This window comes from Branchiostoma lanceolatum, chromosome 1, assembly GCF_035083965.1.
Source record: "Branchiostoma lanceolatum isolate klBraLanc5 chromosome 1, klBraLanc5.hap2, whole genome shotgun sequence".
Classification (NCBI taxonomy): domain Eukaryota; kingdom Metazoa; phylum Chordata; class Leptocardii; order Amphioxiformes; family Branchiostomatidae; genus Branchiostoma; species Branchiostoma lanceolatum.
The window spans coordinates 12,146,309-12,174,257 of NC_089722.1; the positions used below are offsets into that span (position 1 = coordinate 12,146,309).

A 27,949-nucleotide genomic window follows, 5' to 3' on the forward strand; every position below is an offset into this window, starting at 1 on the left:
CAAACACTCGCCTTGTTTTGTGGAGAGCGGAGAGCTGAGTATATAGAAAACCTTCTGAAATGCCTATTTTCTTTTCAAACAAATGGATCAAAACCTATTGATGCAACTTTGTCCTTATATCTAACTTTGGCTAGACTACTCAACGATCCAGAGCATGGAGACAAAAACAGAGCACTCGGACCCGCAGGTAACTTTGATAGTGCCGTTGTTCTATATTCAGCCAGGTTATCATCCAACATGGCGCCCGCGCGTGACGTAGCTGTTTTCGAACGTTCCGTGAAAACGAAGAATCGGATGTTTAATGAAATACGCACAAGCAAATAAACAGATAGAAACATGTATTTCCAATCCAATAGTGTACATGTCTAAATTCCTTCTACAGACTCTTGATCTTGCATGCTTCTGGTATATACAACCCAGAAGCGTTTTTATTAACCAATCAGAGACTAGTTAACCAAATGTTATAATCAAAAGCCATGGACTTGAACAATAGTCCGTGAAAAATTCACATCCAATGATAAACTTGACAATCCTTATTACTAGTACTATGTCTTGTAAAAGGGTGAGTGGTTACGTACTATACAGCTCTATTACATGAAGTGCATCTCTACCGCTTCTGCGCATGCACAACAAACACACGCACTGTCCACGTCACGGTACCGTCATCTCTGACAGACACGCTGCTGCGAGTGACGTCATCAGTGCTGCAGACGTGACGCCACCAGTCCGCCAGGTAATCATCCATTTCCTCAGGCGGGATGCGGCCTGTCGCCATGAAGGGATGGAGGGCCTTCAGCGCCTCTTCTTTGGAACAGTAGGACTGCTCCAGCAGAGGGCAGTCAGATGTCAGCATCTGTAGCAACATGGTGTTAAAACATCAAATAGTTTTAGAATCTACAATGATGTCGTTTATTTGTGGGCTTGAATAAAGTCGCTAAAGCGTATAAGACGAGTAACGGCCCATTGATTACGTAACTTTATCAGTATCGTCTTTTTTGCGTTTTGTCGCCTTCGCGACAAAACGCAATGTCTTGGCTCTTACCTTCGATGCATGCATGCAGGATGCTTCGATGGTACTTGGTTCAACACTGTGTCGCACACCAGAAGACCTTATATGGCAAGACGTTCCAAAATTGTTGTATAGCCGTTGCCTTATATGGCAAGTGAGCAAGAAATTTCAGGCAGGCTTGATTTGCATGACACATAGGAGGGCGACCGCATGTAACTGCTACAACTGTTCGGAAATATCATTGCATTGTGGTTTCGGACTTTGATATCCTGAAAAATGACCATATTACATCTATACCACAAGATTGCAGAGGTAAAAAAATAATTTCGTCACGAAAACGACCAAAAATCGACATAAATGATACCATGTAGTGAGGTTAAAGCATTGTGCACAATGGCTCATAGTACACATTACAACTTAGCTCAACTAGTAACGTCGTAATACCTAGGATCTGGAAGATCCGGGATCGAGTCCGTGCATGAATTTTTTTCTTTTTAGATATCAAATATCGAAAATATATTAACATTATATCAATCTATCAATATCATATTTATGAATATCATATTCTTATTTTTTTCATTAAAGGCATCCAGAGCATTTTATGAGGCTTGAAACTTGAATTAGAAAAATCCAATTTCTAGTCATTCCTACACATAATAAGTTTCAATAACACTTTGCCATTACATGTCGACAATAAAGGAGCAAAGATACGATGTCGTTGTGTGATGAGAACTGATAGAAAATCCAAACTCTAATAGACTGATCCTGACTGTCCATCACAATTAGCGGTTCGACCAATGAGAGAGTGACTGCATGTCCGTCAAATATTTGCATTTTTATGTTTTAATTTTGCATTTCTACGTTTTGACGGAGGTGGGTGGGGCTATGGTATCTGTCTATTTACACGAGGCGCGTGTAACTAAAAGATCCCATGTATCTTATTTTAGTGCCGCTTTTGAGCACTTTTGAAAAGAAATCTGCACGCAAATGTGGTAAACAGTGGCATTGAATGTCAATTTCATAAAGATGACAGCAACTAGCATATTTCCACTTTTCAAGCCTCATAAAATGCTCTGGGTGCCTTTAATAAATAAAAACATATTTTTTTATAGTTTTTTTTTAATATTCATTTAATATATACAAGGCCTTTGTCTTATGAACAGGACTTCATAGATTCCAAACCCGGCATTCGAATTTTTCTGTTCATTGTAATGGAAAATACCGTGCAGCGGCTCCTATGCGCGGTAAGATGATTCTTGCAAAACACTCGCCACTAAACTTCTATTCCCGATGTAAACAGAGGCTCTTGATGTTGTTTGCAAAACAGCGATCCTTTGTTACAGTAGCAAATGCTCCATTGTTCAGTATCGCCTTCATTCAGACAACACGGACGTGGAAAGTGACGACGCTCGGCACAAAAATATGGGAATTTTCATGAATTTTAGCAAAATTATCCAGGAAAATAAGGAAGAAATGTTGTAAATGCGGAAACCAGAATAATAGGGATGAGGTAGCTGTTAATTGGTTTGAACACTTGTTTGACATTTGGTAGTCATTTTAGATAGAACCTTAGCTGTTATGAACTTCTATTTCACTTGATTACCTTAGTGCTGATGATTCAATGGTGTTTTTTCAAATTGTAAATGTTTTATTGCGTGCTACGTACATAATTACATTGATAGCTTTTATAATGAGCCTATTGTACATTTTAGAAATAAGTACAAGTTGTAGGCCAAGACCAGCTTTTTCAAAAGCACTTAAGTTAAGTGCCGTAACTTCAAAATTGCTTTCCCCAATCTGCCTTTCTCTATTAAAACAGTACTCCTTTCCCAAAATGACAATTTTTCTTATAGACTCAACAGCCCTTGAGTGACTTTCTTTGGCAGATTTTACTTCAAGAAAAGGGAAAGACAATTCACACTCATAAACGTAGACAAAACGCCAGCTTTTTTCAAAAGCACTTGTTTTGAAAACGGGAGAATATCAATAGCCAGCATGCTAGCAGGCCTGCACCCCCCTCCGTCACAAACATATCGTGGAGAAAAGTCATACTACTTTTACTACTGTACATATGCTCAATGGTCTTTCTCAAGATTTGCAAAGAAAAGAAAGATTTGCAAAGGTATGCGTAAATAGACATTGGCATACCATATCTAACTAGTAATTGACTGCAGATTTCAATGCTTACCTCGAATCCCCACTGTTGAAGAAGATGGTACATCCCCTCCTCGTCATCAGCTGGCCACGGCTTCATGACGAAGTCCGGGCAGCTGCACAGGTACTTCTGCCAGCGCGCATGCGCCGCCATGGTTTGGGACACCTTAAAGGTACGTATTGAACAATTTTTGTTGTCAAAACTGCAAATATTCTGAATTCAAACATCTCCGTTCAGATTGATATTTACAACTAATTTTCAACATATTCATGGCATTTTCTTCACTTCACATTTTCAACATCGATACATTGAAAACAACACGAAAGCAAGCCGCGCGAAGTCCTCTAATTTTCGGTAGTCTACCAAAAACTCTCTAGTCGCAGAACGTAAAGTGACATTTAACGACACGGCAAATACACATTTATACGCTGTGAATATTACCGTGTAGTGTGATAAGGTAGATTAAACTTATGATGAAGAAAAAGACATTGTTTTAATTTTTGTATGGGTCAGATTCTACAATGCGTACCTTAAACAAGAAGTTGTCATCTGTCGGTACTGTCATCAACAGCTCCCCGCCTGGCTGCAGACAGGAGGCGATGTTTCTCACGGCGCCCTGCTTGTTTCCCACCCACTGTAGAACGTAGAAGCTGACTGCTTTGCTGAAGGACTCCCTCCATTCAGGCTTCATCTCAGAGGAATTCTGCACGTCGGCCACAAAGAACGTGGCGTTCTTGACAGTGTTACTTCCATTGGTGTGTCTGAAACATATTTATCAGGCAATTAAAACCAGGAAGAACCAATAGGCCGATGTACTCTCAAGAATGGAATATCATCTCTTTTTCGTGGTCATTAATCATAAGTAAGAAAATGCTGCCAATTTAATCTCCCCGTAAGCAGACAACATCACGAGAACAATCATGGTTGTCTTCAACGGTCACGGCCTGTTGGCATCTCGACCTGCCTGTGATGCGTGTGATACTATAGAACTTGGCTGGAAATTACCGGCAAAAATAAAACAAAACTATTGGTTCTAGTTTAGAGCAGAAACTTGGTTCCAACACAAATAGCGCATGGAATTTCAGCTGTCCGACGCAGTACAGTCTTTCTCGAAATTCGAAGCACTAGTCTTCCTATTCGATACGCTAGCCTAGTCTTCCTCAGAGTTGAATCTGAGGGAGATTGCAGTAGGGCAGTCGAAAATTCAATTCGCGTACTTCTTAGTTTTGGAACAACTTTGTGGCAAACATGTGCATCCCCGGCCCACTACTGAATGCATGATGAAATGTCGTACAACGAGTGCGACCACGTCTTTACCTGATGAATTGCGGGGACACGTCAAAGCCTACTGCAGCCTTCACGCCGTTCTGTCGTGCGATATACCGCGTTGTCTCTCCTGTTCCACATCCCACGTCCAGCACCGTGTCTCCTTCCACCCACTCCAAGTGTTTCCCAAGAAACTGTTGGGAATGGGTGTCCTGGAAGGAGCGGTTCTGAGAGTAGTGAACTGCGTCGGCGGTGTCCATGCTTGACTCAGTGGGTGTAATGTGGGTCGACACTCAGTAGTTAGTAACCCTCTACCTGATCACTCACAGGTGAACGGATGTGAACCCAAGGACGTTATAAACCAGTTTTTCAAGTCAAATTAATACAGCGATGACTGGAATGACCCTGAATAATCGAGACCGGTAGGAACGAAAAAAAGGAAGCGGTCATTGACCTGAATAACGGTCGTTGACTTAAACATTTTTTTAACGTGGCGATGCAAGCGAAGGATACATAACAGCAAGTACATGTCCATTAAGTACAGATCAAAATCAAAACTCTAGCCGGCAATAATGATGGTGGTATACTTTGCTCCAATGAACCTTCTCATTGGAGACAAGCATAAGAAGCACTAAAACAACACCTTGTGAAAGTACCTACCCTTAGTTCAATCTCAAAAATTATTCTGCATCACATAGCCACAAGGGTATACTTGATAACTATGCAAAGAAAACAGGCTGTTATCCAGCTCGAACGACGAGTACAGATCCCGGAAGTCTTTGAACTTTAAATTCTGACCAAAATAGGAAAGCTTAGACCTTACCTGTACCTAAACAAAAAAGTCTCAAGATTGGGCCAAAATTTTCAAAGAAAATAAAGGTTTTCAAGGATTTTAAGTTGGCACTACCCTAGCCTGACAAATCGCGCTCCTAGTCAGCCGGTCCTGTGACCGCCATCCCATGTCTTGGGGTGGAGACCTCCGGCCGAGAGCTTGTGTAAATACAGGCTAGCACTACCCATTTTTGGCATCCGCCGTGCATGTCCACTGTAACATCTACCCTACAGTGATCTTGACAGCTCACGAGCGCTCTCTTGCGACATATTTACAAACTGCAGTGCATTTCATCCACCAATCGACGGGCGACACGAGACCGAGGCTGCGCGTTGATTCCAACATGGCAGCTTCCTGATGCAACTTTCCTCGGACCTTTCGCTACCTTCGCTCCGTTTCAGACTTCTCCTAATCCTGGGACAATGATCCTTCACCAAGTCTTGCTCTACCTCGTGCACACCTTCTTAGCGATCAGGACTTGGCTAGCGTCTTTGTACCATGGCCTGAAGAAGCCGGTCGCCTTCAAACACCGGAAGAGGAACGTCCACCGAATCAAGTCGGACTCCAAGGAGTTGAGTAAGCTGCCGATCCACGTGGGTCTGGTGGTTGTGGAGGACGACTTCAGATACGGGGAGCTCGCCAGCCTGGTGGTGTGGTGCGCAGCCATGGGCATCTCCTACATAAGTCTGTACGACAGCCAGGGTAAGGGACTAGCGAGCGTTGATCTCTGTCGTGCACGCCCCCCTCCCCCTTGTTCTGCGTTACACGTATCACGTTTATAATTTGTTCAGAAATTATTCAAGTGGCGTTATGCTCGTTTCCCTTGCATTCAGTATATATGTTGGTATTGTATATGAACGAATGTTTCATCACATCCCTAGTCTAGAATCGTAACGTTTTCGTGTAGTTCTCGGCGGACCGTTTTGTTCATACGTGGGCGTTCTCGAGTATCAGGTTGAACTTTGACCCGAATGCTCAACATGGCTTGTTCAGCATTTCTTGAAATAACTTTTGATAGTTGCATCAGCTTACAGGTCCTTAAGGTTGAATAGATATTTTTTTACATGCACAGCACCATCTTAAGATTTATGGTTGAAGGACTAGGGCTTTCTGAATCCACCAGACCACCTGTTTACGTGTAAAGTTGAGATTAGGTCAGGTAAACCTCAGTGTGTTTACTTGGTTTTTAGAGCATAGCGCGATCTTTGGTCTGAACACGTGGCGCAGGCGTGATCACTGAGCTCACTGACCTTTCAGAGTGGCAGTCGAACTCACCTTGAACTCAATTTGAAGACTTTGAACTCGTGGAACTCAGGTTGAGAGAGAAAAATACTCGAGATCATAAAAAAACAACACTGGTCTCTTCAAAGTATATTCGAATCTAACTTAAGATTTGTTATCATTGACAAAAACTATTTTTTTGAACATATGACTAATTTAAAGATATCATAACTCAGACAAAATGCATTTTTTACACAGATGGTCCCATTGATGGCCCTGTGGTTGGGGTTGTTGACTCAGAACCTGGAGGTACTGAACTGAATTCCTGACAGTTCCCGATGTTGTGCCTCACAATTTCCTCACTCAACTCAGATGTGAATTACATGTAGTACATAGCTTCAGCTAGTGACACTCGGATAGGACGTTAAATGGAGGTCCAATGTTTGAGAAGAGCCACACCTTGAGCACGTAAAAGAATCCACCACGCTTATCAAAAAGAGTAGGGGTCCATCCTGTTGTGAGTGGATCAAGTAAATCCAGTAACTGGGGAAGACAGTAACTGTAGCTTTAAGATACCACATGAAGAATCATAATATGAATCTGCAAAGTTAAAAGTGATCTGGATATTGGAAGTTTACATAAAATGTTGGACAAATGACATATAAAGTGTGTGCACAAATCTCCTACCTCCCCTCCCCCCAAATCCAAGCAATTAAAACAAATGTCTTGAAAAACCCACCACGCTTATCAAAAAGAGTAGGGGTCCATCCTGGTGTGAGTGGATCAAATAAATCTGGATATCCAGCTTATTTTACACTCCTCAGAACAAATCTGATGTCATCCTGTGTATGCCATGGGGCATGAGGCAGTTTATCTGGTATGCAAATACAAACAGAGAACCATGCTTTTATTGACACATACAATATAATAGACCAACCTATATTTTCTTCTTCCTCAGGAATTCTCAAAAGAAACAACACAAGTCTTTGGCAGGAGATCATGAAACAACAACAAGAGCTTCTTGGGGAGGACAGTAACAAGTACAGTATAGAGTTGGTCAAAGGGAATAGAACAGCAACACAACTAACAGGTAAGGAAAATAGAGGAACAACATCAAAATGAAGGCTGAATTATACATATACAGTACCAATAGTTTAAAGATCTGAGTGAGGTTACTGATGTGCTTTTTCATGTGACAGAGACTGTCATTCTTGAGAAGGACTGTTTAGCCATATTTGATGCTGTAGGGCCGACAGAGGTAAAAAAACCTGCCAACTTCAGAAAAAAATGAATGCTCAATTTACTGTTGGTGATGTAAGAAAGACAAACATCTGTATTAGTAGTTATCTTAATAGTGTATGACTTCCTTCTAAAATTTGTCTGTTTCAGCTTCCCACAATACCAATGTAACAATGTCTGTTCTTTTCAGGACAAAAATATAGTGTTGAAGTTCGTCTGTTGTCGTCAGAAGATGGCAGAACAGACTTGTTACACGCCGCGCAGAGGTGGTGTCAGGCCGTGGAGGCAAAACGGAAGAAAGTGGGCGACCTTGAACCCACAAGTCTGGAGGGGCTACTACAAGGTCAGTACTCTGTTTGATGAGATATCCTGAGCCCCAGTTTTTATTCAGATATCCAGAGCCCCAGTTTTTATTCATTAAGAAAGCAGCTCTATATTAAATCTGCCTCCTAAAACGTTACTAAACATCCTGGAGCCGTCAGCCTAGTCTAGATCATCTATGCTTGCATATGAAATTCTTTCTAGACGTTGCAGGGCTCTAGCTAGCTTGAATTTTCTAGCTGGCTCTAGCTGTCATACCAAATTTCCAAAAAGAACATGCAAATAATTTTTTTTCCCTTGTGTTCAAATAATTTTATTTGAATTTTGTATTTATGCACTACAAACATCAGTTTTGTTTAGAGTATTTCTTTCTTCAACATGCCTGAAATTTCCCTCCCCACAGCTACAAAAGGCGCCCCTGACGTAGACCTGGTCCTGAAGTTTGGGACAGTCGACAGTTTACTGGGCTTCCTGCCCTGGCAAATACGCCTCACAGAAATTCTGTAAGTAGACATCAATAAATTCTTCTTACACTTATTGCAGCACAGGCTTTTCTGGTCAATAAATACTTTAAATCCAAGTTATTTGTAACTTGGTTCCTTTTAGCTTGTGATATGATTGTTTAAATTCTTGTTTAAATGAAGTGAAATTGTCCTGATATATGTACTGTAGATGTACAGTAAACTACAAGTCCACTAGAGGATGTGAAAGAACTTTTACTGCTAAGCAACCGACAGATCGCCCAATGAATTTCATTGATAAAAAACAATTTTTAAAATTGTTTTGTCTTTTAAATCATACTTTTTAAAATTTCTTAATGTTTTGTATCTTGCATCATATTCTAATTATGAAGCTATACTCATTCATCATAAAGTTTGATAGTCTGATGTGTTCTCTACCATGGTTTCAGGTCACTGCCCACCCATCACAGTATAGACTACCAGACCTTCCTACTGGCACTGCAGTCCTTTGGGAACATAGAACAACGCTTCGGCAAATAGCCGAAAACGTCCGCAAAGATACATGTATTTTTTGTAGTAGAAAATGCCAATAAAATTCAAGCACATTAATTAAGATCGCTGTTTAAGAATTAGTTAGTATTCTTGTTAAAAGTTCAAGTATGTGAAAAAGGTTATGTGTTTATACCAGGTGATGGTAAGATGACAAATGTAGCTTTAAGATACCACAAGAAGACTCGTCATATTCAAGCTGAATTACTTGCAAAGTTTGAAGTGATCTGTATATTGGATGTTCACATAAAATGTTGGACATATTACATATCGGTGTGTGTGCACAAATCTCCAACCTCCCCTTCCCCCAAATCCAAGCAATTGAACAAAGGTATTGAAAAATGATGTTGCTTTTTACTCTTAGCTTAATGTATTGGACAGGAGGCTACATAAAAGAAGTGATAGCAAATAACCACGGACCAGTACTGTGTAATGCTGCAGTTAGAGTAGAATCGTGTTCACAGGCTGTAACAATGTCTGTTTACTGTCAAAACTGATGAGGAACTTCTCATTGTGTCCCAAGGCCTTTTTAGGGTGGCAACTTGTCATTGCAAAACTACATCCCCACTGTTTCTGGTCTTTTGATGAATTGTGAAAGCACTGTCAGACTTGCCATTAGTGACATGGTAGGCAGTATTTCCATTGGATGAAGCTTAGTTCAATACAGAATGTGCAGTGTTTTTTAAAACCTTTTTTCATACCACAAGCTCCACTAAATTCGTAGGCACCAAATGTTTGTTGTAGTCAACGCACAATCATTAGAAATTACAGAATTACTTATTAATCGTATAATCTACACTATTCTGTTCTTTAAACCAACTGAGTGAAGGCGGGAAGGAAAGTCCTGCAGCGATGCTGTTCTTGTAATCAAATAATTGTGCTAGTCATACAAAAAGTATGTCTGGCTGTAAACATCTATGTACATTGTATGTCAATATTTAAATACAATGTTCAATTTTGATTGATTTGATACTAGTATTTACTGAATGTTAAAGGACCATGCAGTATCATATACGTATGGTCAAGTCACAGATTTGTGTACTAAATGTGATATCTGAATCTCCAAAATTCAGTGATAGCAGCAAGTATGGTTTAATAAAGGTTATGCTTTCAAGCATTGCCAATGTCACCTAACAGTGTGTTCAAGACTCAAATCTATGCTCCTGATTGGTCGTGAATAGACCAATCACATGCCCAGTATGTTAAAGTTTGCATCCTGATTGGATAGAAACAAGCCAAATACATGCAACGGTGACAACTCAACACCTTACAATGGCTGAACCTATCATTGTTGCTGTTACTATCATCTAAGGATACATTCCGTGTAGCTCTGTCCATGGGAATAAAAAAGAAAGATTGCAGAAGTGTTGCTCAAGCATTAGTCTTGTACTCTTGTTTCCTTTAAATATGAAGATTTTGTTTGGCATTTCCAAATGGGAGAGAGCAAGCCTATGTCGGGGCAAGACAGTAGTACAAGTGCAGTGTTTTCCATAGGATGTCTCTGTTTATAGTCTGCCCCCTTTTCAGGACTCTTTAAATTGTAGAAACATGTAATGAACTAGATGTACTGAACCATAGTTGCACATATTCCCAATTTACATCTACAAATAAGGTTAGGTACATAAACGTTAACAGGACCTGGTCCATGCTAGTTCATTTTGGCAGGCCTTTATCCTGAACAGCAGCAATTTTTGTGACACCAATCTAAATAATACAGGTTAATAAACTGTTTTGTACCCTCCAGAGGGGTAAAGCCACAAACCTTGTTAGGAGGAACTACATTGTAGATCTGCAAACTACCACAGTACACCATCAGGCAGAGAGCACAAGCAGCCACCAACTTCAGACAATTCTCAGTTTATTGACAATATTACACAGTGGCAAATTCCTAATCACATCTGTGGTCATCGGAGTGTATGGACACACTCATTTGCTAAAATGTGTTCCAACCTTGCTACTGCAAAAGGCGGAGGAATTACTCATACCCTAATTACAGGAAACCAATTGAATGGAAGTTGTCACAAATTTGCATACACCACGCTATACTGCTGTGGCAGAACTATGTGCAGAATTGCTCTCTCTGCTTGGATTTAATCGTTGATAACAAGACATGTTGCAAAGACAACACATAGGTTTTGTATTAAAAAAAAAGGTGAGTTTTGTTCATTGGGGTTCAAAATTTGTGTGAAGATTTTGTTCTATGAGCTTCAAAAGTCACATGAACGTCTTAATCTAAGATACTCGAAATTCATAGGAAGATTTTGTTCTACGAGCCTCAAAAGTCACATGAAGAAAGACACCATCAACACACAGATACGTCTTCTCACGGACAGCTAACCTGACTTAGCAGATAAACGCGTTTTCAGAAGACATGGTGGAAATGGCGGAAGTGGATGACACTGACTGGGTTGCAAACCAGTAGGAGGAAGGAAAGTCTTAGGCAGTCCTAGTGCTTCCGCCGTTTCGGCGACACAGATCTGAAAACAACAACAAGGACCATCAAGTTCTGTGTTCTCAACGTAACAAGATCAATGATAACAGAAAATGCAGAAAGGCCGAGTTTAAAACATGCAAATGTGACGCAAACTACATATACATAGACACGACGATGATTGCCACTCTTTAACTACGAAACGATAACGGCGTGATATCTTTAATGTTTCAGCTCTGGCATATGCCCTTAGAAATCTTCAAGACTAGACAGAGTTTATCTTAGGCTGCAAGTTTGCGAGTGGAAAATATATTTGAACACTACAAAGCTTGCAGCCTTGTATCAAAACACTGTCTACTGATGACCTCCTCTGGTAGTAGCTTGGTCAAGAGAAAACCCTTGCAGATCATGTTAATAGGGAAGAAAGGAAAGTGGTAGATTGGGGGGAAATGTTTATCAAATTTTTCCATTCAGCGATACATTTGGCTATTTTGTTAAAACATGATCTTTAAACTTCCTTCTAAACTCTCCCACAAAGCCCTGGTGCATTTTCCCCTCCTTCTACCCTTATGGCAGTGACAAGAAAACACTGTGACCAGGCCAAGCTGCTATCAGAGATAAACAATAAATTAGGGCATATTTAAAAGCTGCTTTTCAAAAACGGTTGCAACCAAAGCTTGTTCCATTGTCACTTGGCAGGGATGCTCCACTGGAAATTAACGATTCACAGATCACATCAACAATGGGGCAAACCTGCCTCTGGTTTACGCACCCTCTGCACAAGGGAAAATGGAACTTGTCATTGCACAACCATCTTTGAAAAGGCCTTTCCTTAGCAAGTAAAGAAAAGAGAAAACTGTATACCACCTTGAGCGGGATCTAGACTTGTGTTTTCGACCGGACTTCTTACCAGACCTTTCGGGAGAGTAGGATCGGCTGTGCTTCCGCGAGTCAGACCGGCTGTATTTGTGGGACTTCTTGGGTGTTCGCGAGCGACTGCGACTCTGGTGGTGCTCCTTTTTCCGCTTTTCCCTGGGCGCGTCCTCGTAATCATCTGACTGTGATCGAGAATCATCACCCTCTTCGCGACCCCTTTTCCTGTCCCTTCCCTCCCTGTCCCCTCTCGAACGCTTGTGTTTTGGGGACCTACTTTTGGACCGGTGGCGACTACTCTTTGATTTTGAGAGAGAATCGTCACTTTCTGAACTGGCACTGGGTGATCGCTGCCTGTCCTTCTCCCTAACACTCTCCCGTCTGTCCCGTCGCTTGTCCCTCTCCTCACTGTGGTCCCTTTTGTCCCTTTTCTTGTCCTTGTCTTTCCCCCTCTTACTTTTCTTGTCCCTGTCCCTACTCCTCTCCCCACTCCTACTTCTGTAGCTACGTCGCCTGTGCTCCCTCTCTCTACTCCTGCTCCCCTCTCTACTTTCACTTCTGTCCTTCCGTCGCTTGTGTCTTGGTGACCTACTATGACTTCTTGAGTGTCTGCTCTTTCTCCTAGAAGAACCCCTACTTTCCTTTCGTCGTTTCTTCCTAGACCTATCCTCTGAGCTCGAGCTAGACTTTTCTTCGTCGCTAGAACTACTGTCACTGCTGCTATCTACCGAGTCACTGTCTTCTTCCTCCCTTTTGACAACTTCAACCATAGATTTGCGTCTTTTTGGTACTTCGTCACTGTCCTCCCCATCTCTCTCCCCTCCCCCCTCCTGTTTTACCTCCTTCTCATGAGACCCCCTCTCTTCTGATTCCCCCCTTTTCCCAAAATGGTTATTCTCCTGGTTTTTCAGTGCAGCGGGCAGCTGATCCCATTTGGAATGCTCCACGTGTTTCCGTTCAAATTCCGGCTCCTTTTTGGGACTTACAGATTCGTTCCTGTTGGCCTTGGGCTTGCGCTCCTCCAGAAATATGTCATCTGGAGGTAACAATGCAGCATTATCAGAACCATTGTTGATGACAAGAAATGAAAATATTATTAAAAGGGCTATTAACCTTCAGCCTACTAAGGTAGCTGTTTGGCATCAATATTTGTATTGGTTATGGGGTTAGGCAGCAGAGCAGAAGGTTAAATGAAAACAATCTCTGGCTGGGGCCAAATGGATAGTGACAGCAATTTAAATCCATTTTTCTTTTTTAAAACACTACATCACATCAATTTTGCTATCCTGACTAAAAAAAGTACCGAACACTTTTTCTATTAGAACAGCTGGTTAAAAGTTCAAGGCTCCTTTGCATGTTATTTGCTATTGTATATCAAACATTAAATATAAGGCTTACACTTTGTCTCATAATAGCGAGTTTATACTTTTCATGTGTAGCTCACTTATATCAAAAACACATTTTCCACAAACTTCATCTACACAGGACAGGAACCCTACCCGTATCAGGTTCCTGAACGATCAGCAGCTCCCTCTGGCGGTGCAGTTCCTGCTTCCTGCGAATTGTTTCCATCAGCTCGACGTCCGAGTCCACATCCTCATCCTCCTCCCCCACGTTGGAGTCCTCGCTGTCTGAGCCGTACGCACCGATACCTGCAGAGCAGACACCACGCCAAGTTATCCAGTGTGACCAATCAAGTGATGTCAAGGTTCAGATCAGTCTACTGCTGTTGGATACACTTTTGTCCCTTTTGTTTTTTTAATAGTGAAATAAAATTGTCTGAAATCTGATAATCAAAACTAACCAGAAGCTTGCTTGATTTGAACTGTAAATTACGCTAAAGAACAACCAAGTGTTAACCATACACTGAGGTGAAAAATTGTACATGTTTTATTTTTTGCTAAACAAAGATAGTGCAACATAAGGTTTTGTACTTAACACTTCCTGTCTCTTAAATTGTTAAAACAGTTTCTTTAGTAAATCCAAAAGATCAAGAATATGGCTAGTGCTTGAAATGCAGGGTTTGCTGCAAATCTTTACGGTTTACCTGCACACAGATTAACTGGCAAACCAGCAAAGAATAATAGGACCAAATCTGGGTGCTTTAAGCCTCTCTTAAGGGAGGGGACAGGACAAGGGCAAAGCAGTTTAGCTTCAAAGAAGGGATAATGGGCACCTAAATACAGAAGCTTTAAGAGGATCAGGGATCTAGCCAGCACCCGTCATTCTGTCTTTTGACGCAATTTCGCTGACAGGCAAAAATCAAAGATATGAAAATGTCTTAATTTGAAAATGACGGAAATTTGTACATGATGACGAAAAAAAAAGATTCTTTTTAGGATCTTTCCGTCAGTGTGAATTGGGATGAAAAATTTCAAGCTGGCTAAAGCCCTAAAGAGGATATTGCTTCAACGCAGGTGGAATGGGATAGGGATGAGGAAAGACTTCAAAGATGAGTGAGAGGAGTTATTATCATGGATAAGGTGCAAGATAGAGAGCATGGCGACACAATTCGCTGTAAAATGGAAAGCGAAAAGCAAGCCGAAAGCAGGGAAGGTGCAAGGAACAGAGTAGCAAGTTGGGAAGCCATCCTGGCTACAACTTTGTCTACAAAAAGCAGCCATTTGTGGGCCCATCCCTCAAACACTTGAGAGAGACAATAGGGTAACGACGGGATACTCACCAAGGCTGCTGATAGAAGCCAGAGCAGTGGACTGTGCTAGCTGCTTTGCAGGGGCTTAGGTTTATAACAGGACATATGTTAATGCATGGACACCAAAAACACTGTCACTGACTCTACAGCGCTGACTCTGCCGGCTTGTGTCGCCAACAGAGGGGAGTCCGTTGTTCCTCGTGGCTGTAGCGCCACTCCTGAAAAATACTGAGTCACTGTGCACCACTAAAACACCTACATGACTACTTTGGTACAACTTTAGCATTTTATGTACTGTACCTGCTTTGTAATGACAGAAAATAGGAGAGTCCAAGGCAAAAAAGATAAAGAAATTTTTCCGTAGCTTGTCGACTTTACTACATATGCACAATGGTAAGAGAAAGGGCAAAGAGAATACCTACTAAGAAAAAGTTTAGAGCATACATCTATGTTTGCAAACACTTATTACACAAGCTGTCATCCTTGAATATCCTATTCCTGAATTGTACACAAATATTGGTGAGGACAAGTTTCACAGCAACACTCGACATGTCCTCACACCTTCCACCTGAATATTTTCGTCCATTATGACAGCTAATGACTCAGATAGCGGTACAAAAGCTGTGCTAACAATCTGACAACAGCATGAAAAAAACATTACATGGATAGCAAGACTTAATAGAATAATACATTTGACATACAAATCAAAGGGGCAGGGTTCAATTTGAGTACCTTTTGCCACTTTCTCTTTTGCACGTTGGTAGACTTCCCGCGCCACCTTTGCCATTTCTTCGTTTGTCACTTCTAAAAGCACTTCAGTCAGCATCTGTCGCACTTTAATAGCCTGTCATGAAAGCCAGGATAGAAAGTTAGACTTCAGCACAGCTTGATAAACAGCTTTTCCTAAGTAATCAAACATAACATAAACAAGGGCTATCTATCATTAAAAATTCTTGACAACAGCATCTCCAGAACACGACATATGAAAACCTGGAAGTTCTCCTGCATAACGACAAGAAGCCAACAGGTGGTTCGTAATTAAATTTGTCCTTTGTTTTGCCAAAACCTACTCACATACTAAATATCATAAAGATCCATCCACAGCTTCTCAAGTTATACCGTCCACAAACACATCTACAAACTAATGGCACCGATAACACAACCTTCTTGGGGAAGGTAACAAAAGCTGCCTTACATTAACTAGACAGAGGGTATGGAAAGCTTTTCCAATATAAAGCTACAAAACAACTTTTTTAAAATAGACTGCCTGATATAAAAACAAACATTTAAACTGCCATATCTGCAAGTGTAACTCGCCACACTTACAAATTCCATCTGTTTCTCCTCCTCCGTCTTTTCCTCCTCCTCTCCACTGTCGTCCCATCTGTTCTTGGACGGCTGCTCGTCCCCCGATTCTTCCGCAGCTTTGGACTTCTCTTCTTCCTCTTCATCAGAATCCTTCAACACAACGACAAGGTTACTACAGATGTTCACTGAAAACTGCACTGTGGTATTTGTTTCCAACTCCTATTGTGGCTTTTTTAAAAGTCTGTATTTTGCATTAGAAAGTCAAAGATGGCAAACTTTATAAGGTAGGAGTCACTATGTGTCTAAGGCACACAAGAGTTTTCCACGCAATTGAAAAGTATAAGCTGCATGATGAAATGACTAGTAAGAGCCATCAAATACTCTCATCAAACCCCTACTTTTATCAACATGTATGGTGGATTTTCTTCACATGTTCAAGGTGTGACTCTCCTCAAACAATGGATGAGAACTTTGGAAGTTCGCCAGGATTCAAACCTTCAACTTGTGATCCAAAAAATCCTGCACACTTTACAGCAACTAGCCATTTGACAGTACTCACATATTTGCTCTTCAGAAGAGATTTCGGGGACGTTGGCTGTGCGTCATCCCCTAGTCCTTCTTTCCCTCCCTCCTTCTGCTGCTCGAGTCTCTGGGCGTGTTCTTTCTCGCGCAGTTCCCTCTCCTGAGCCTTCTGCTTCTCGCGTTCCATCTTCTCTAAACCTTCTCGTATCCACGCTGGTAGGATCTTACGCTTGGCTGCGTCTGGAATAAAAAAAATCCACTTCACAATAAGACAAAAGGACAGGCAGTTAGCTAGCAGGGTATCAGGGCATCTTCTGGACACCTTACACTAAGAATAAAGAAATTAGACGCCCTCCTTTTGCAGGGGATGCTCAGAGGACACCCTGTTTCCCTGGTAATTACATACACATTTACATGTGTTCCTACAAACACACTTTTTTTTTTTTTCTCATACCCGAGACTGGGACAGCATGCAAATTCATTTACATGCAAAGCTACCAGGAGCGTTTGCTAATTCTATCCTTGCAAGGGGAATAAGATAGAATTTTTGGGAATATCTGCCTCTAGTTTCTATATTTTATGATCCTGTAGACAAGTGGGACAGTGCCTTGCAATGTGAATAGAACCAGTCTTTCAGTTGTTTCCTCACCTTGTTGCTAAGTGTGGTAAATAAATAAATAATGGAATTCCAAGTACTGTGAACGTACCTATGGTGGTGGCTGCATCCCCAGATGGGGAGGGGGGTGACCGGTCTCTCCGCTGTTCTCGCTCCCTCCCCGGCGCCCTGAAGTCTCGTTCCCTGGGAGGGGGTACAGGGGCCGGACCCCCCTGCCAGTATTGGTTGTACATCTCACCATAGCCCTGAGATATAACAGCAACATGTAAAAGGTTAGTACTGGAACTGGTAACTTTGGAAGCCTTACATTTTCTGTATCTGTATCTGCATAGCTTGTATAACACCCTTCTGCATAGCACACTAGCTTGTAAGGTACATGGCGCAGCAGCAGCTGGTTATATTACTTCAAACAATTAATCTAACCTTTACACATATGGCTTCTAATTTCATTGGAATCTACTTGAACATAAAGAATCATTGGCAATTTATTGGGATGCTTTTCGTAACTCCTGAGCATAGCAACGCCAGCCTTCCTGAATGCAGCATTAAGTGTTCCTGATTCCCCCATGCAGGCCCTCTGTAAGGACTGTGTAACTGCAGTACAACAAGCCTGACCTGTGGCTGGTACCCATACTGCCCCATCGAAGCCCCCCCGCCGTGGTTGTAGTCGAACCTCTCTGGCGGAGGGAACTGGCTGCCGTGGTTGTGGTCGAACGTCTGCATGCCGCCGTGCCCGTAGTCGAATGTCTGCGGCTGGGAGCCCTCCTCCCCTGGGGGTGGGGGCTGGGCGTTGGGCGGGGCCATCCAGCCGGCCTGCATGGGGGGCCAGGCTGTGGAGAGGAAAGAGACATGTCAGTAAACCATTATACACAGGAGACTTTTTCATACCTTTCTGTTTTTAGATTTCAGATACAGGCAACTTTTTACTATCAATGACTTGTTGCTCATTCAAACAACTAAAATTATCCTATCATTGTAGTATTATCACCATGATTGAATGTCATGATTTATCTGTAGACAAAGTTCATGTTATACTTGATGACATTTAGTTTAGTTCCCTTCATATTGAGATTCAGAATTCTGGATATGCTGCTTAAATTTGAAACCTCTCAAATTGTGTTCTTTCGTTGTTGAATGCACACAACCTTTTCCACTTGGCTTCAAAGAATTATGAAAAGATCACCCCCTTATACAGTTGATGATCATTCTTTCCACTCTACAGTTGTGGTGAAACTATACACACACAAAACTAGTGCTGTTTAGTCATACAATTTGGGTCCGATTTTTGTTTGTATTGGAAGTTACAGTGTAATCCTCCTACAGTATAAACATGTATGATTCTGATTTGATAGGACTGAAACTTGCAAATAAGGAAAAGAAAAGTGGTTGTTCCCGCACCTGGCTGCGCCCATGTGTCTGACATGTAAGGCTGCATATTAGCCTGACTATACCCCATGCCTCCTGATGGAATCCCACTCCCATTAGTATCACCGGGCATACTCGCAGGCGGCTGGCCGTCCGACGTCGGCGGCCCGGCTCCCTCAGCAGGTGGTGGTGGCTGGACTGCGGATGGTTGTTGTACCGTGATGGCTTCCTGGGCCTCCTTCTGGGCGATCCACTGCTGGGCAAGGGCAGCCCAATCTATCGTGCCTGTTGTGGACAACAAAACCTTAGGCCAAACCCAGAGTTTCTCTTACAATTCTGTTTGGCTGGTGGAACCCACAAAAAAGCTTATCGAGATATATAAGAGAGTAAAATCATCCTTACATGGAATCTGTTATAAAGATGCTAGCCTATCATTTCAAACTGAAAGAAAACCCTTTGGAGACTATTTTTGATCGGAGCACAAAAACAGAAAAAATAGTAAAGCAGTCCTCCAATTATTGAGTGAAGCATGATGCTGTTTATTTAGTGCAATAGCAGAAAATATAGGGGGACACTGAAACCAGTTGGGGATCATAGTAAGACTAACATGGATGAGTTAACAGTATCCTATGACCATCAGGGCTCTGAATTCTTTACTTCTGCAATGTCACTGTTATGTGCGATTCAAATTATCAACATCTTTTTGAGCAATAGCAAAAAAGTGAATGTAAATTGCGCGTATCAAGTCCTTAGAATTACAACTCACCATCTGAAGACTGTGGGTACATGGGGTTGGGCTGTGTGGGAGGCCACTGCCCCCACTGCTGGGCCTGAGCAGGCCACATGTCTCTCTGCCGACTGTATCAAACACTCCTGGATGTGTCTGGAAACAAGTCAATCAGTCAAAACAAACCGATCAGTTTTAAGACCATGATGAAGAACAATGATTAAAAGTAAGCTGATACCTTAGGGCAGTAGAAACATTACTTCTATGGCACTTCTGCAAATCTTATTTATTCTGTTTGGACAGAGCACTTTCCAAGCAGATGTTTGATGGGAAAATTGTGACCTTTTTCATGATTCGCCCTGTTTTCAGACATCCTGTCTCAGGGGCCTAGATGTCTTATGGGCCAGTCACAATTTTGCCCCTGAAGATTTCTGCTTCAGTGCTTGGTGAATTTAGGACAGACATCGTTCTTGCAGAAAGTTGTTGCCAACCTTACAAATCATTACAGAGGTTCGTTACGTGTACATACAAAGTAATTGCCACACACAATATGAAAAGTAGGTACATGTACTATCATCATCGACCAAATGATCCACAGTTTGAGGCTCCTTGGTCTACGGTAAGACCTAGCACGCCCCCCTCCCACGACATAATTTTGATAAATTCGTCCCATTCCAAGAAAAGCCCTCGCAGAAATCTCAAAAGACTGGTCATTTTTAACATCTTGTAACCACGAATGTTAAGTTACAAACATCACCACCATCGCTAAAACGGGTTTAAATCGATACCTGTGTCAGTCTTACCCCACCGATCACGTACACATGTAACTCAGGTCAGGACAGACGATCGTTCAAACAGTCGGAAAGATCAGACAAAATGGCGGCAAGCGAGCTGGTGTTACGCGCCGATTTGAGGCACAAGACATGGTCACGTAAAAACTCAATAGTCCTCGAACGAAAGGCCAAATCATGCATATAAATGTGTCCTTGTAATGTCAAGACGTTCCTCAAGCCCCTGCAATAAAGCGGGGTATCTAAACTTCTCCAAGAAGCAAGATTTCTCGAGTTAAAGATGACCCATTTTCCAAGGTTTTCCCTATGGTTTAAGTATTACACTCCGGACCAAGAACGCACCATATGGGGGTTTCGCCGCATGTGGTTTGAGGGCGACACTCCACTGTTTCCGGGTCACACTCAGCGTGACGCAGAATACTGGCAAGACAAAGCAAAAGAAATGTTTCGTGTTGATTCTGATGACAGTTGACTGTGTTCGGGCGGGAAGCGCGCAAGGAGGCGGCCCAGTACACGTTTTAAAGTAACGATGGCATTGTATATATTAACTTCTGGCACATGCACTTTCTAGTTATACTGTTAAAACTTTTGGCTTTTATACCCTCCGAATTATAACTTAAAACCGTTCCGTTGACAACGTTAAGATTGCATTATCAAACGGGTTATACCCGCCAACTTAAGACAGGTTTGATACTGTTCTTTAGCAAAACTTCGTAAGTGTTCTATAACATACTTAAAATACTTTTCCGTTTCACGTCTGTACCTATATGGGTGTACACACGCCCTTTAGAAGGCAAGGTTGAAATTGGGTCAATGGAATGACCCAATTCTAAAAGGAAAACTTTCCGTCCTACGTCCGTGCCTACATTGTTGTACACACGACCTTGAGAAAGCAAGATTGAAATTGGGTCGATGGAATGACCCAATTCTAAAATGAAAACTTTATGTTTGACTCTCGTGCCTATATGGGTGTACACACGCCCTTGAGAATGAAGGTTGAAAATTGGGTCAATGAAATGACCCAATTCTAAAAGGAAACTTTTCCGTCCTACGTCCGTGCCTATATGGGTGTACACACGCCCTTGAGAAAGCAAGGTTGAAATTGGGTCAATGGAATGACCCAATTCTAAAATGAAAACTATTCCGTCCTACGTCCGTGCCTACATGGGTGTACACACGCCCTTGGGAAAGCAAGGTTGAAATTGGGTCAATGGAATGACCCAATTCTAAAAGGAAAACTTTCCGTCCTACGTCCGTGCCTACATTGTTTTACACACGACCTTGAGAAAGCAAGGTTGAAATTGGGTCAATGGAAATTCTAAAAAGAAAACTTTCCGCCCTACGTCCGTGCCTACATTGTTGTACACACGACCTTGAGAAAGCAAGGTTAAAATTGGGTCGATGGAATGACCCAATTCTAAAATGAAAACTTTACGTTTGACGCTCGTGCCTATATAGGTGTACACACGCCCTTGAGAATGCAAGGTTGAAAATTGGGTCAATGAAATGACCCAATTCTAAAATGAAAACTTTCCGTCCTACGCCCGTGTCTACATGGGTGTAACGTTACACACGCCCTTGAGAAGGCGAGGTTGACATTGGGTCAATGGAATGACCCAATTCTAAAATGAAACTTTTCCGTCCTACGTCCGTGCCTATATGGGTGTACACACGACCTTGAGAAGCCAAGGTTGAAATTGGGTCAATGGAATGACCCAATACTAAAATGAAAACTATTCTGTTTGACGTCCGTGCCTATATGGGTGTACACACGCCCTTGAGGAGCCAACGTTGACATTGGGTCAATGGAATGACCCAATTCTATAATGAAAACTTTTCCGATTGACGCCCGTACCTATATGGGTGTACACACGCCCTTGAGAAAGCAAGGTTGAAATTGGGTCAATGGAATGACCCAATTCTAACATGAAAACTATTCTGTTTGACGTCCGTGCCTATATGGGTTATACACGCCCTTGACAAAGCAAGGTTGAAAATTGGGTTAATGAAATGACCCAATTCTAAAAGGAAAACTTTCCGTCCTACGTCCGTGCCTACATGGGTGTAACGTTACACACGTCCTTGAGAAGGTGAGGTTGACATTGGGTCAATGGAATGACCCAATTCTAAAATGAAAACTTTTCCGTCCTACGTCCGTGCCTATATGGGTGTACACACGACCTTGAGAAGCCAAGGTTGAAATTGGGTCAATGGAATGACCCAATACTAAAATGAAAACTATTCTGTTTGACGTCCGTGCCTATATGGGTGTACACACGCCCTTGAGGAGCCAACGTTGACATTGGGTCAATGGAATGACCCAATTCTAACATGAAAACTATTCTGTTTGACGTCCGTGCCTATATGGGTTATACACGCCCTTGAGAAAGCAAGGTAGAAAATTGGGTCAATGGAATGACCCAATTCTAAAAGGAAAACTTTTTTTCGTCCAACGTCCGTGCCTACATGGGTGTAACGTTACACACGCCCTTGAGAAGGCGAGGTTGGCATTGGGTCAATGGAATGACCCAATTCTAAAATGAAAACTTTTCCGTTTGACGCCCGTACCTATATGGGTGTACACATGTCCTTGAGAAGCCAAGGTTGAAATTGGGTCAATGAAATGACCCAATTCTAAAATGATAACTTTTCCGTTTGACGTCCGTGCCTATATGGGAGTACACACGGCCCTGAGAAGCCAAGGTTGAAATTGGGTCAATGGAATGACCCAATTCTAAAATGAAAACTTTTCCGTTTGACGTCCGTGCCTATATGGGTGTACACACCCGCTTGAGAAGGCGTGGTTGAAATTGGGTCAATAGAATGACCCAATTCTAAATGAAAACTTTTACTTTGACGCCCGTGCCTATATGGGTGTACACACGCCCTTAAGCCGGCGTCAATATTCATGCGAGCGTCGGCCGAATTCGTAGATCGCCCAAAGCTCGCCGAATTTCAAAATCGCCCGAGCATATTTGGATCAATTTGATTTCTAAAAATCGACCGAAGCCCGCGTAATCGACAGAACGTCGACCGTCCTTCGGCCGAAAATACCCATTTGGAGCTCGCCGACACGTCGGCCGAGCTTTATTCTTGATTTGTGACGGGGGTTTAAGATGGCAAGGTTTAATTGCGTCAATAGAACGAGGGCATTGTATATAATGTCCTAACACACTTTCTAGTTTGCACTGTTTTCAGCTCTTATACCCTGAAAATCATAGCTAAGAGCGTTCCTTAAGAACGTTTAGAATTGCATTATTAAGCGGGTTCTATCCGCTAACTTAAGACGGGAAACTCTTGTTTGGAAAAGTTTGTAAGTTCTATTCCATACGTGTGAGTTTTCATTATTAGGAACTTACGGTCGTACACTATAAGGACGGAATGTTTTTTGCACTCTTAGTGGCTTTTGTGTAATTTATACCCATATAACCTACTTTCCAAGCAGAGGTCATGGGGGAAGATTGACTTTTTTTATCATATGCCTCGTTGGTTATACACCCACTTAGGACGGACAATTCTTTTATGTCCGAACTGTTGCGATCCTTTGAAGCGGTTTCAACTTTGCACTCTTAAGGGATTGTTTATATACACTGGTCCAATTTCAACCGTGCATTCTAAAGGGCGTGTTCATACCCCTACAGGCACGGACGTAGGACGGAAAAGTTTTCATTTTAGAATTGGGTCATTACATTGACCCAATTTCAACCTTGCCTTCTCAAGGGCGTGTGTACACCCATATAGGCACGGATGTAGGACGGAAAAGTTTTAATTTTAGAATTGGATCATTCCATTGACCTAATGTCAACCTTGGCTTCTGAAGGCCGTGTGTACACCCATATAGGCACGGACGTCAAACTTAAAAGTACTTCATTTTGGAATTGGTTCATTCCATAGACCCAATTTCAACTTTGGCTTCTCAATGTCGTGTATACACCCATATAGGCACAGACGTCAAACGGAGTGTTTTCATTTTAGAATTGGGTCATTCTATTGACCCAATTTTAACCTTGCCCTCTCAAGGGCGTGTGTACACCAACTAAGGCACGGGCGTAGGACGGAAAAGTTTTCATTATAGAATTGGGTCGTTCCATTGACCCAATTTCAACCTTGCCTTTTCAAGGGCGTGTGTACACCCATATAGGTACGGACGTCAAACGGAAAAGTTTTCATTTTAGAATTGGGTCATTCCATTGACCCAATGTCAACCTTGGCTTCTCAAGGCCGTGTGTACACCCATATAGGTACGGACGTCAAACGGAAAAGTTTTAATTTTAGAATTGGGTCATTCCATAGACCCATTTTCAACCTTGCCTTCTGAAGGGCGTGTGTACACCCATATAGGCACGGACGTTAAACGGAAAAGTTTTCATTTTGGAATTGGTTCATTCAATAGACCCAATTTCAACTTTGGCTTCTCAATGTCGTGTATACACCCATATAGGCACAGACGTCAAACGGAATGTTTTCATTTTAGAATTGGGTCATTCCATTGACCCAATTTCAACCTTGGCTTCTCAAGGGCGTGTGTACACCAACATAGGCACGGGCGTAGGACGGAAAAGTTCTCATTATAGAATTGGGTCATTCCATTGACCAAATGTCAACCTTGCCTTTTCAAGGCCGTGTGTACACCCATATAGGTACGGACGTCAAACGGAAAAGTTTTCATTTTAGAATTGGGTCATTCCATTGACCCAATGTCAACCTTGCCTTCTCAAGGGCGTGTGTACACTCATATGGGCACGAACGTAGGACGGAAAAGTTTAAGTTTTAGAGTCGGGTCATTCCATTGACTCAATTTCAACCTTGCCTTCTCAAGGGCGTGTGTACACCAACGTAGGCACGGGCGTAGGACGGAAAAGTTTTTGATTATAGAATGGGTCATTCCATTGACCCAATGTCAACCTTGGCTTCTCAAGGGCGTGTGTACACCAACATAGGCACGGCGTAGGACAGAAAAGTTTTTGATTATAGAATGGGTCATTCCATTGACCCAATGTCAACCTTGGCTTCTCAAGGGTGTGTGTACACCAACATAGGCACGGCGTAGGACAGAAAAGTCTTTGATTATAGAATTGGGTCATTCCATTGACCCAATTTCAACCTGGCCCTCTCAAGGGCGTGTGTACACCAACATAGGCACGGACGTAGGAAGGAAAAGTTTTCATTTATAATATAGAATTTTGGGTCATTCCATTGACCCAATTTCAACCTTGCCTTTTTAAGGGCGTGTGTACACTCATATAGGCACGGACGTCGAACGGAAAAAGTTTTCATTATAGAATATTGGGTCATTCCATTGACCAAATGTCAACCTTGCCTTTTCAAGGCCGTGTGTACACCCATATAGGTACGGACGTCAAACGGAAAAGTTTTCATTTTAGAATTGGGTCATTCCATTGACCCAATGTCAACCTTGCCTTCTCAAGGGCGTGTGTACACTCATATAGGCACGAACGTAGGACGGAAAAGTTTAAGTTTTAGAGTCGGGTCATTCCATTGACTCAATTTCAACCTTGCCTTCTCAAGGGCGTGTGTACACCAACGTAGGCACGGGCGTAGGACGGAAAAGTTTTTGATTATAGAATGGGTCATTCCATTGACCCAATGTCAACCTTGGCTTCTCAAGGGCGTGTGTACACCCATATAGGCACGGACGTCGAACGGAAAAAGTTTTCATTATAGAATATTGGGTCATTCCATTGACCAAATGTCAACCTTGCCTTTTCAAGGCCGGGTGTACACCCATATAGGCACAGACGTCGAACGGAAAAGTTTTTATTATAGAATTGGGTCATTCCATTGACCCAATTTCAACCTTGGCTTCTCAAGGGCGTGTGTACACTCATATAGGCACGGACGTCAATCGGAAAAGTTTTTATCTTAGAATTGGGTCATTCCATTGACCCAATTTCAACCTTGGCTTGTCAAGGGCGTGTGTACACCCATATAGACACGGACGTCAAATGGAGAAGTACTTCATTTTAGAATTGGGTCATTCCATTGACCCAATTTCAAACTTGGCTTCTCAAGGGCGTGTGTACACCAACATAAGCACGGCGTAGGACAGAAAAGTCTTTGATTTTAGAATTGGTTCATTCCATGGACCTAATTTCAACTTTGGCTTCTCAATGTAGTGTGTACACCCATATAGGTACGGACGTCAAACGGAATGTTTTCATTTTAGAATTGGGTCATTCCATTGACCCAATTTCAACCTTGCGCTCTCGAGGGCGTGTATACACCCATATAGTCACGGACTCAAACGGAAAAGTTTTCCTTTTTTTGAATTGGGTCATTCCATTGACCCAATGTCAACCTTGCCTTCTCAAGGGCGTGCGTACACTCATAAAGGCACGGACGTAGGACGGAAAAGTTTTGATTTTAGAATTGGGTCATTCCATTGACCCAATTTCAACCTTGCATTCTCAAGGGCGTGTGTACACCCATATAGGCACGGGCGTCAAATGGAAAAGTTTTCCTTTTAGAATTGGGTCATTCCATTGACCCAATGTCAACCTTGGCTTCTCAAGGTCGCGTGTACACCCATATAGGCACGGGCGTCAAACGTAAAAGTTTTCGTTTTAGAATTGGGTCATTCCATAGACCCAATTTCAACCTTGCTTTTTCAAGGGCGTGTATACACCCATATAGGCACGGACGTCAAACGGAAAATTCTTTCATTTTAGAATTGGGTCTGCTTTCATGAAGGTTGCCTCCAGAGTGCCGAAGCCACCGTCTTCTTTGGGCTTCTCCAACTTTTCCCGGAACTCAGCCCCCTATGTCTCAACTGCTTCTGAGCATATACGTACAAGCTTACCGCAGCGAGCACAGACACTTTAGGTGACGTATGCCCGGTAGGTGTCGTCTGTTCCGTACTGGGCGCCCAGTAAGGAGCCGGTTACATTTGTTTATTTGCACTGTATGACAAATTCTAAAATAAGAAAAGTATTCTAACATATCTTTGGATAGAACGTGAAGATTGACCACACTTCCGTGTTCGGCCGCAAGCCCTTCTGCTACGACCCGGAAGTAAATTACGCCTGATAATGCTGAAACGGTAGCACGGAAACCCCCATGCAGTGCGAAATCTACGACAGAATTTAACACAAGAAGGCTCATTTGGGGCCAACTTTGAGTGTGCAAATCTCGTTCGAAAATTATATTTGGATCTCCAAGTGTATCGCAGGAGCTTAGACAAATTCTTGACATTACAGGGACACATTTATATGCATGATTTGGCCTTTCGTGCGAGATCTATTGAGTTTTTACGTGACCATGTCTTGTGCCTCAAATCGGCGCGTAACACTCCACCAAACAAATTCCACTTTCCTTGAATGCGTGGAGATATCAGACTACACAATCACTTCAAATTCTTACTGAGGAAGTTCCCGTATACTATATGTAAATGTAGGTATCTTTAACCCGACAAAACAGAGAGGATTTGAGAAGAAAAAGAGACCTTGCTCGCACTCGGCTGACTGCCTCTCTCTCGCCGTCATCAATCGGATATTCCCGACGATCTACGGAAATTACCGAGTAGGACAGATACTCCATTATGAAAGGGGTTGGAAATTAACATATTCAATTTCCCTCCATAGTGTATCTAA

The 27,949-nt window shown here is 42.3% G+C and overlaps 3 protein-coding genes across 6 annotated transcripts; 1 reads left to right on the plus strand and 2 right to left on the minus strand.

Annotated features, from left to right (window-relative positions):
* Positions 1-323: 323 nt before the first annotated feature.
* On the minus strand, positions 324-5,455 carry LOC136434846 (juvenile hormone acid O-methyltransferase-like). Its single transcript, XM_066427923.1, has 4 exons — positions 4,482-5,455; positions 3,694-3,925; positions 3,198-3,329; positions 324-853 (listed from the first exon to the last, which is right to left on the minus strand). Exons 1-4 carry the CDS (start codon positions 4,688-4,690, stop codon positions 608-610), a joined length of 819 nt encoding a protein of 272 aa, XP_066284020.1. The 5' UTR covers positions 4,691-5,455; the 3' UTR covers positions 324-607.
* Positions 5,456-5,555: 100 nt separating this feature from the next.
* Positions 5,556-10,187, plus strand: LOC136434856 (dehydrodolichyl diphosphate synthase complex subunit nus1-like). Its single transcript, XM_066427935.1, has 5 exons — positions 5,556-5,964; positions 7,442-7,573; positions 7,913-8,065; positions 8,447-8,546; positions 8,954-10,187. The coding sequence occupies exons 1-5, from the start codon at positions 5,685-5,687 to the stop codon at positions 9,042-9,044; spliced, it is 756 nt and encodes a 251-aa protein (XP_066284032.1). The 5' UTR covers positions 5,556-5,684; the 3' UTR covers positions 9,045-10,187.
* Positions 10,188-10,894: 707 nt separating this feature from the next.
* On the minus strand, positions 10,895-27,872 carry LOC136434778 (arginine/serine-rich protein PNISR-like). Of its 4 annotated transcripts, XM_066427844.1 has the most exons (12): positions 27,802-27,872; positions 19,588-19,704; positions 18,855-19,106; positions 18,072-18,286; positions 17,548-17,701; positions 16,878-17,080; positions 16,337-16,468; positions 15,743-15,854; positions 15,041-15,094; positions 13,857-14,009; positions 12,352-13,393; positions 10,895-11,530 (listed from the first exon to the last, which is right to left on the minus strand). In XM_066427844.1, the coding sequence occupies exons 2-12, from the start codon at positions 19,664-19,666 to the stop codon at positions 11,500-11,502; spliced, it is 2,427 nt and encodes an 808-aa protein (XP_066283941.1). In that variant the 5' UTR covers positions 19,667-19,704; positions 27,802-27,872; the 3' UTR covers positions 10,895-11,499. The 4 variants fall into 4 exon arrangements, with proteins under 4 accessions (XP_066283941.1, XP_066283951.1, XP_066283923.1 ...); XM_066427854.1 differs by having other exon boundaries at positions 10,895-13,393; positions 18,957-19,106; XM_066427826.1 differs by having other exon boundaries at positions 10,895-13,393.
* Positions 27,873-27,949: the final 77 nt, after the last annotated feature.

Excerpts from the sequence above, each read along its gene's own strand:
- LOC136434846 (XM_066427923.1), bottom strand. The coding sequence starts at position 4,690 with ATGGACACCGCCGACGCAGTTCACTACTCTCAGAACCGCTCCTTCCAG. Across the intron at positions 3,926-4,481 it reads GTGTCCCCGCAATTCATCAG|ACACACCAATGGAAGTAACA; the intron begins GTAAAGACGTGG and ends AATATGTTTCAG. Across the intron at positions 854-3,197 it reads TTCAACAGTGGGGATTCGAG|ATGCTGACATCTGACTGCCC; the intron begins GTAAGCATTGAA and ends ATGTTGCTACAG.
- LOC136434856 (XM_066427935.1), top strand. The coding sequence starts at position 5,685 with ATGATCCTTCACCAAGTCTTGCTCTACCTCGTGCACACCTTCTTAGCG. Across the intron at positions 5,965-7,441 it reads AAGTCTGTACGACAGCCAGG|GAATTCTCAAAAGAAACAAC; the intron begins GTAAGGGACTAG and ends CTTCTTCCTCAG. Across the intron at positions 8,547-8,953 it reads ATACGCCTCACAGAAATTCT|GTCACTGCCCACCCATCACA; the intron begins GTAAGTAGACAT and ends CCATGGTTTCAG.
- LOC136434778 (XM_066427826.1), bottom strand. The coding sequence starts at position 19,666 with ATGTGGCCTGCTCAGGCCCAGCAGTGGGGGCAGTGGCCTCCCACACAG. Across the intron at positions 18,287-18,854 it reads AGACACATGGGCGCAGCCAG|CCTGGCCCCCCATGCAGGCC; the intron begins GTGCGGGAACAA and ends TCCTCTCCACAG. Across the intron at positions 17,081-17,547 it reads GGATGCAGCCACCACCATAG|ACGCAGCCAAGCGTAAGATC; the intron begins GTACGTTCACAG and ends TTTTTATTCCAG.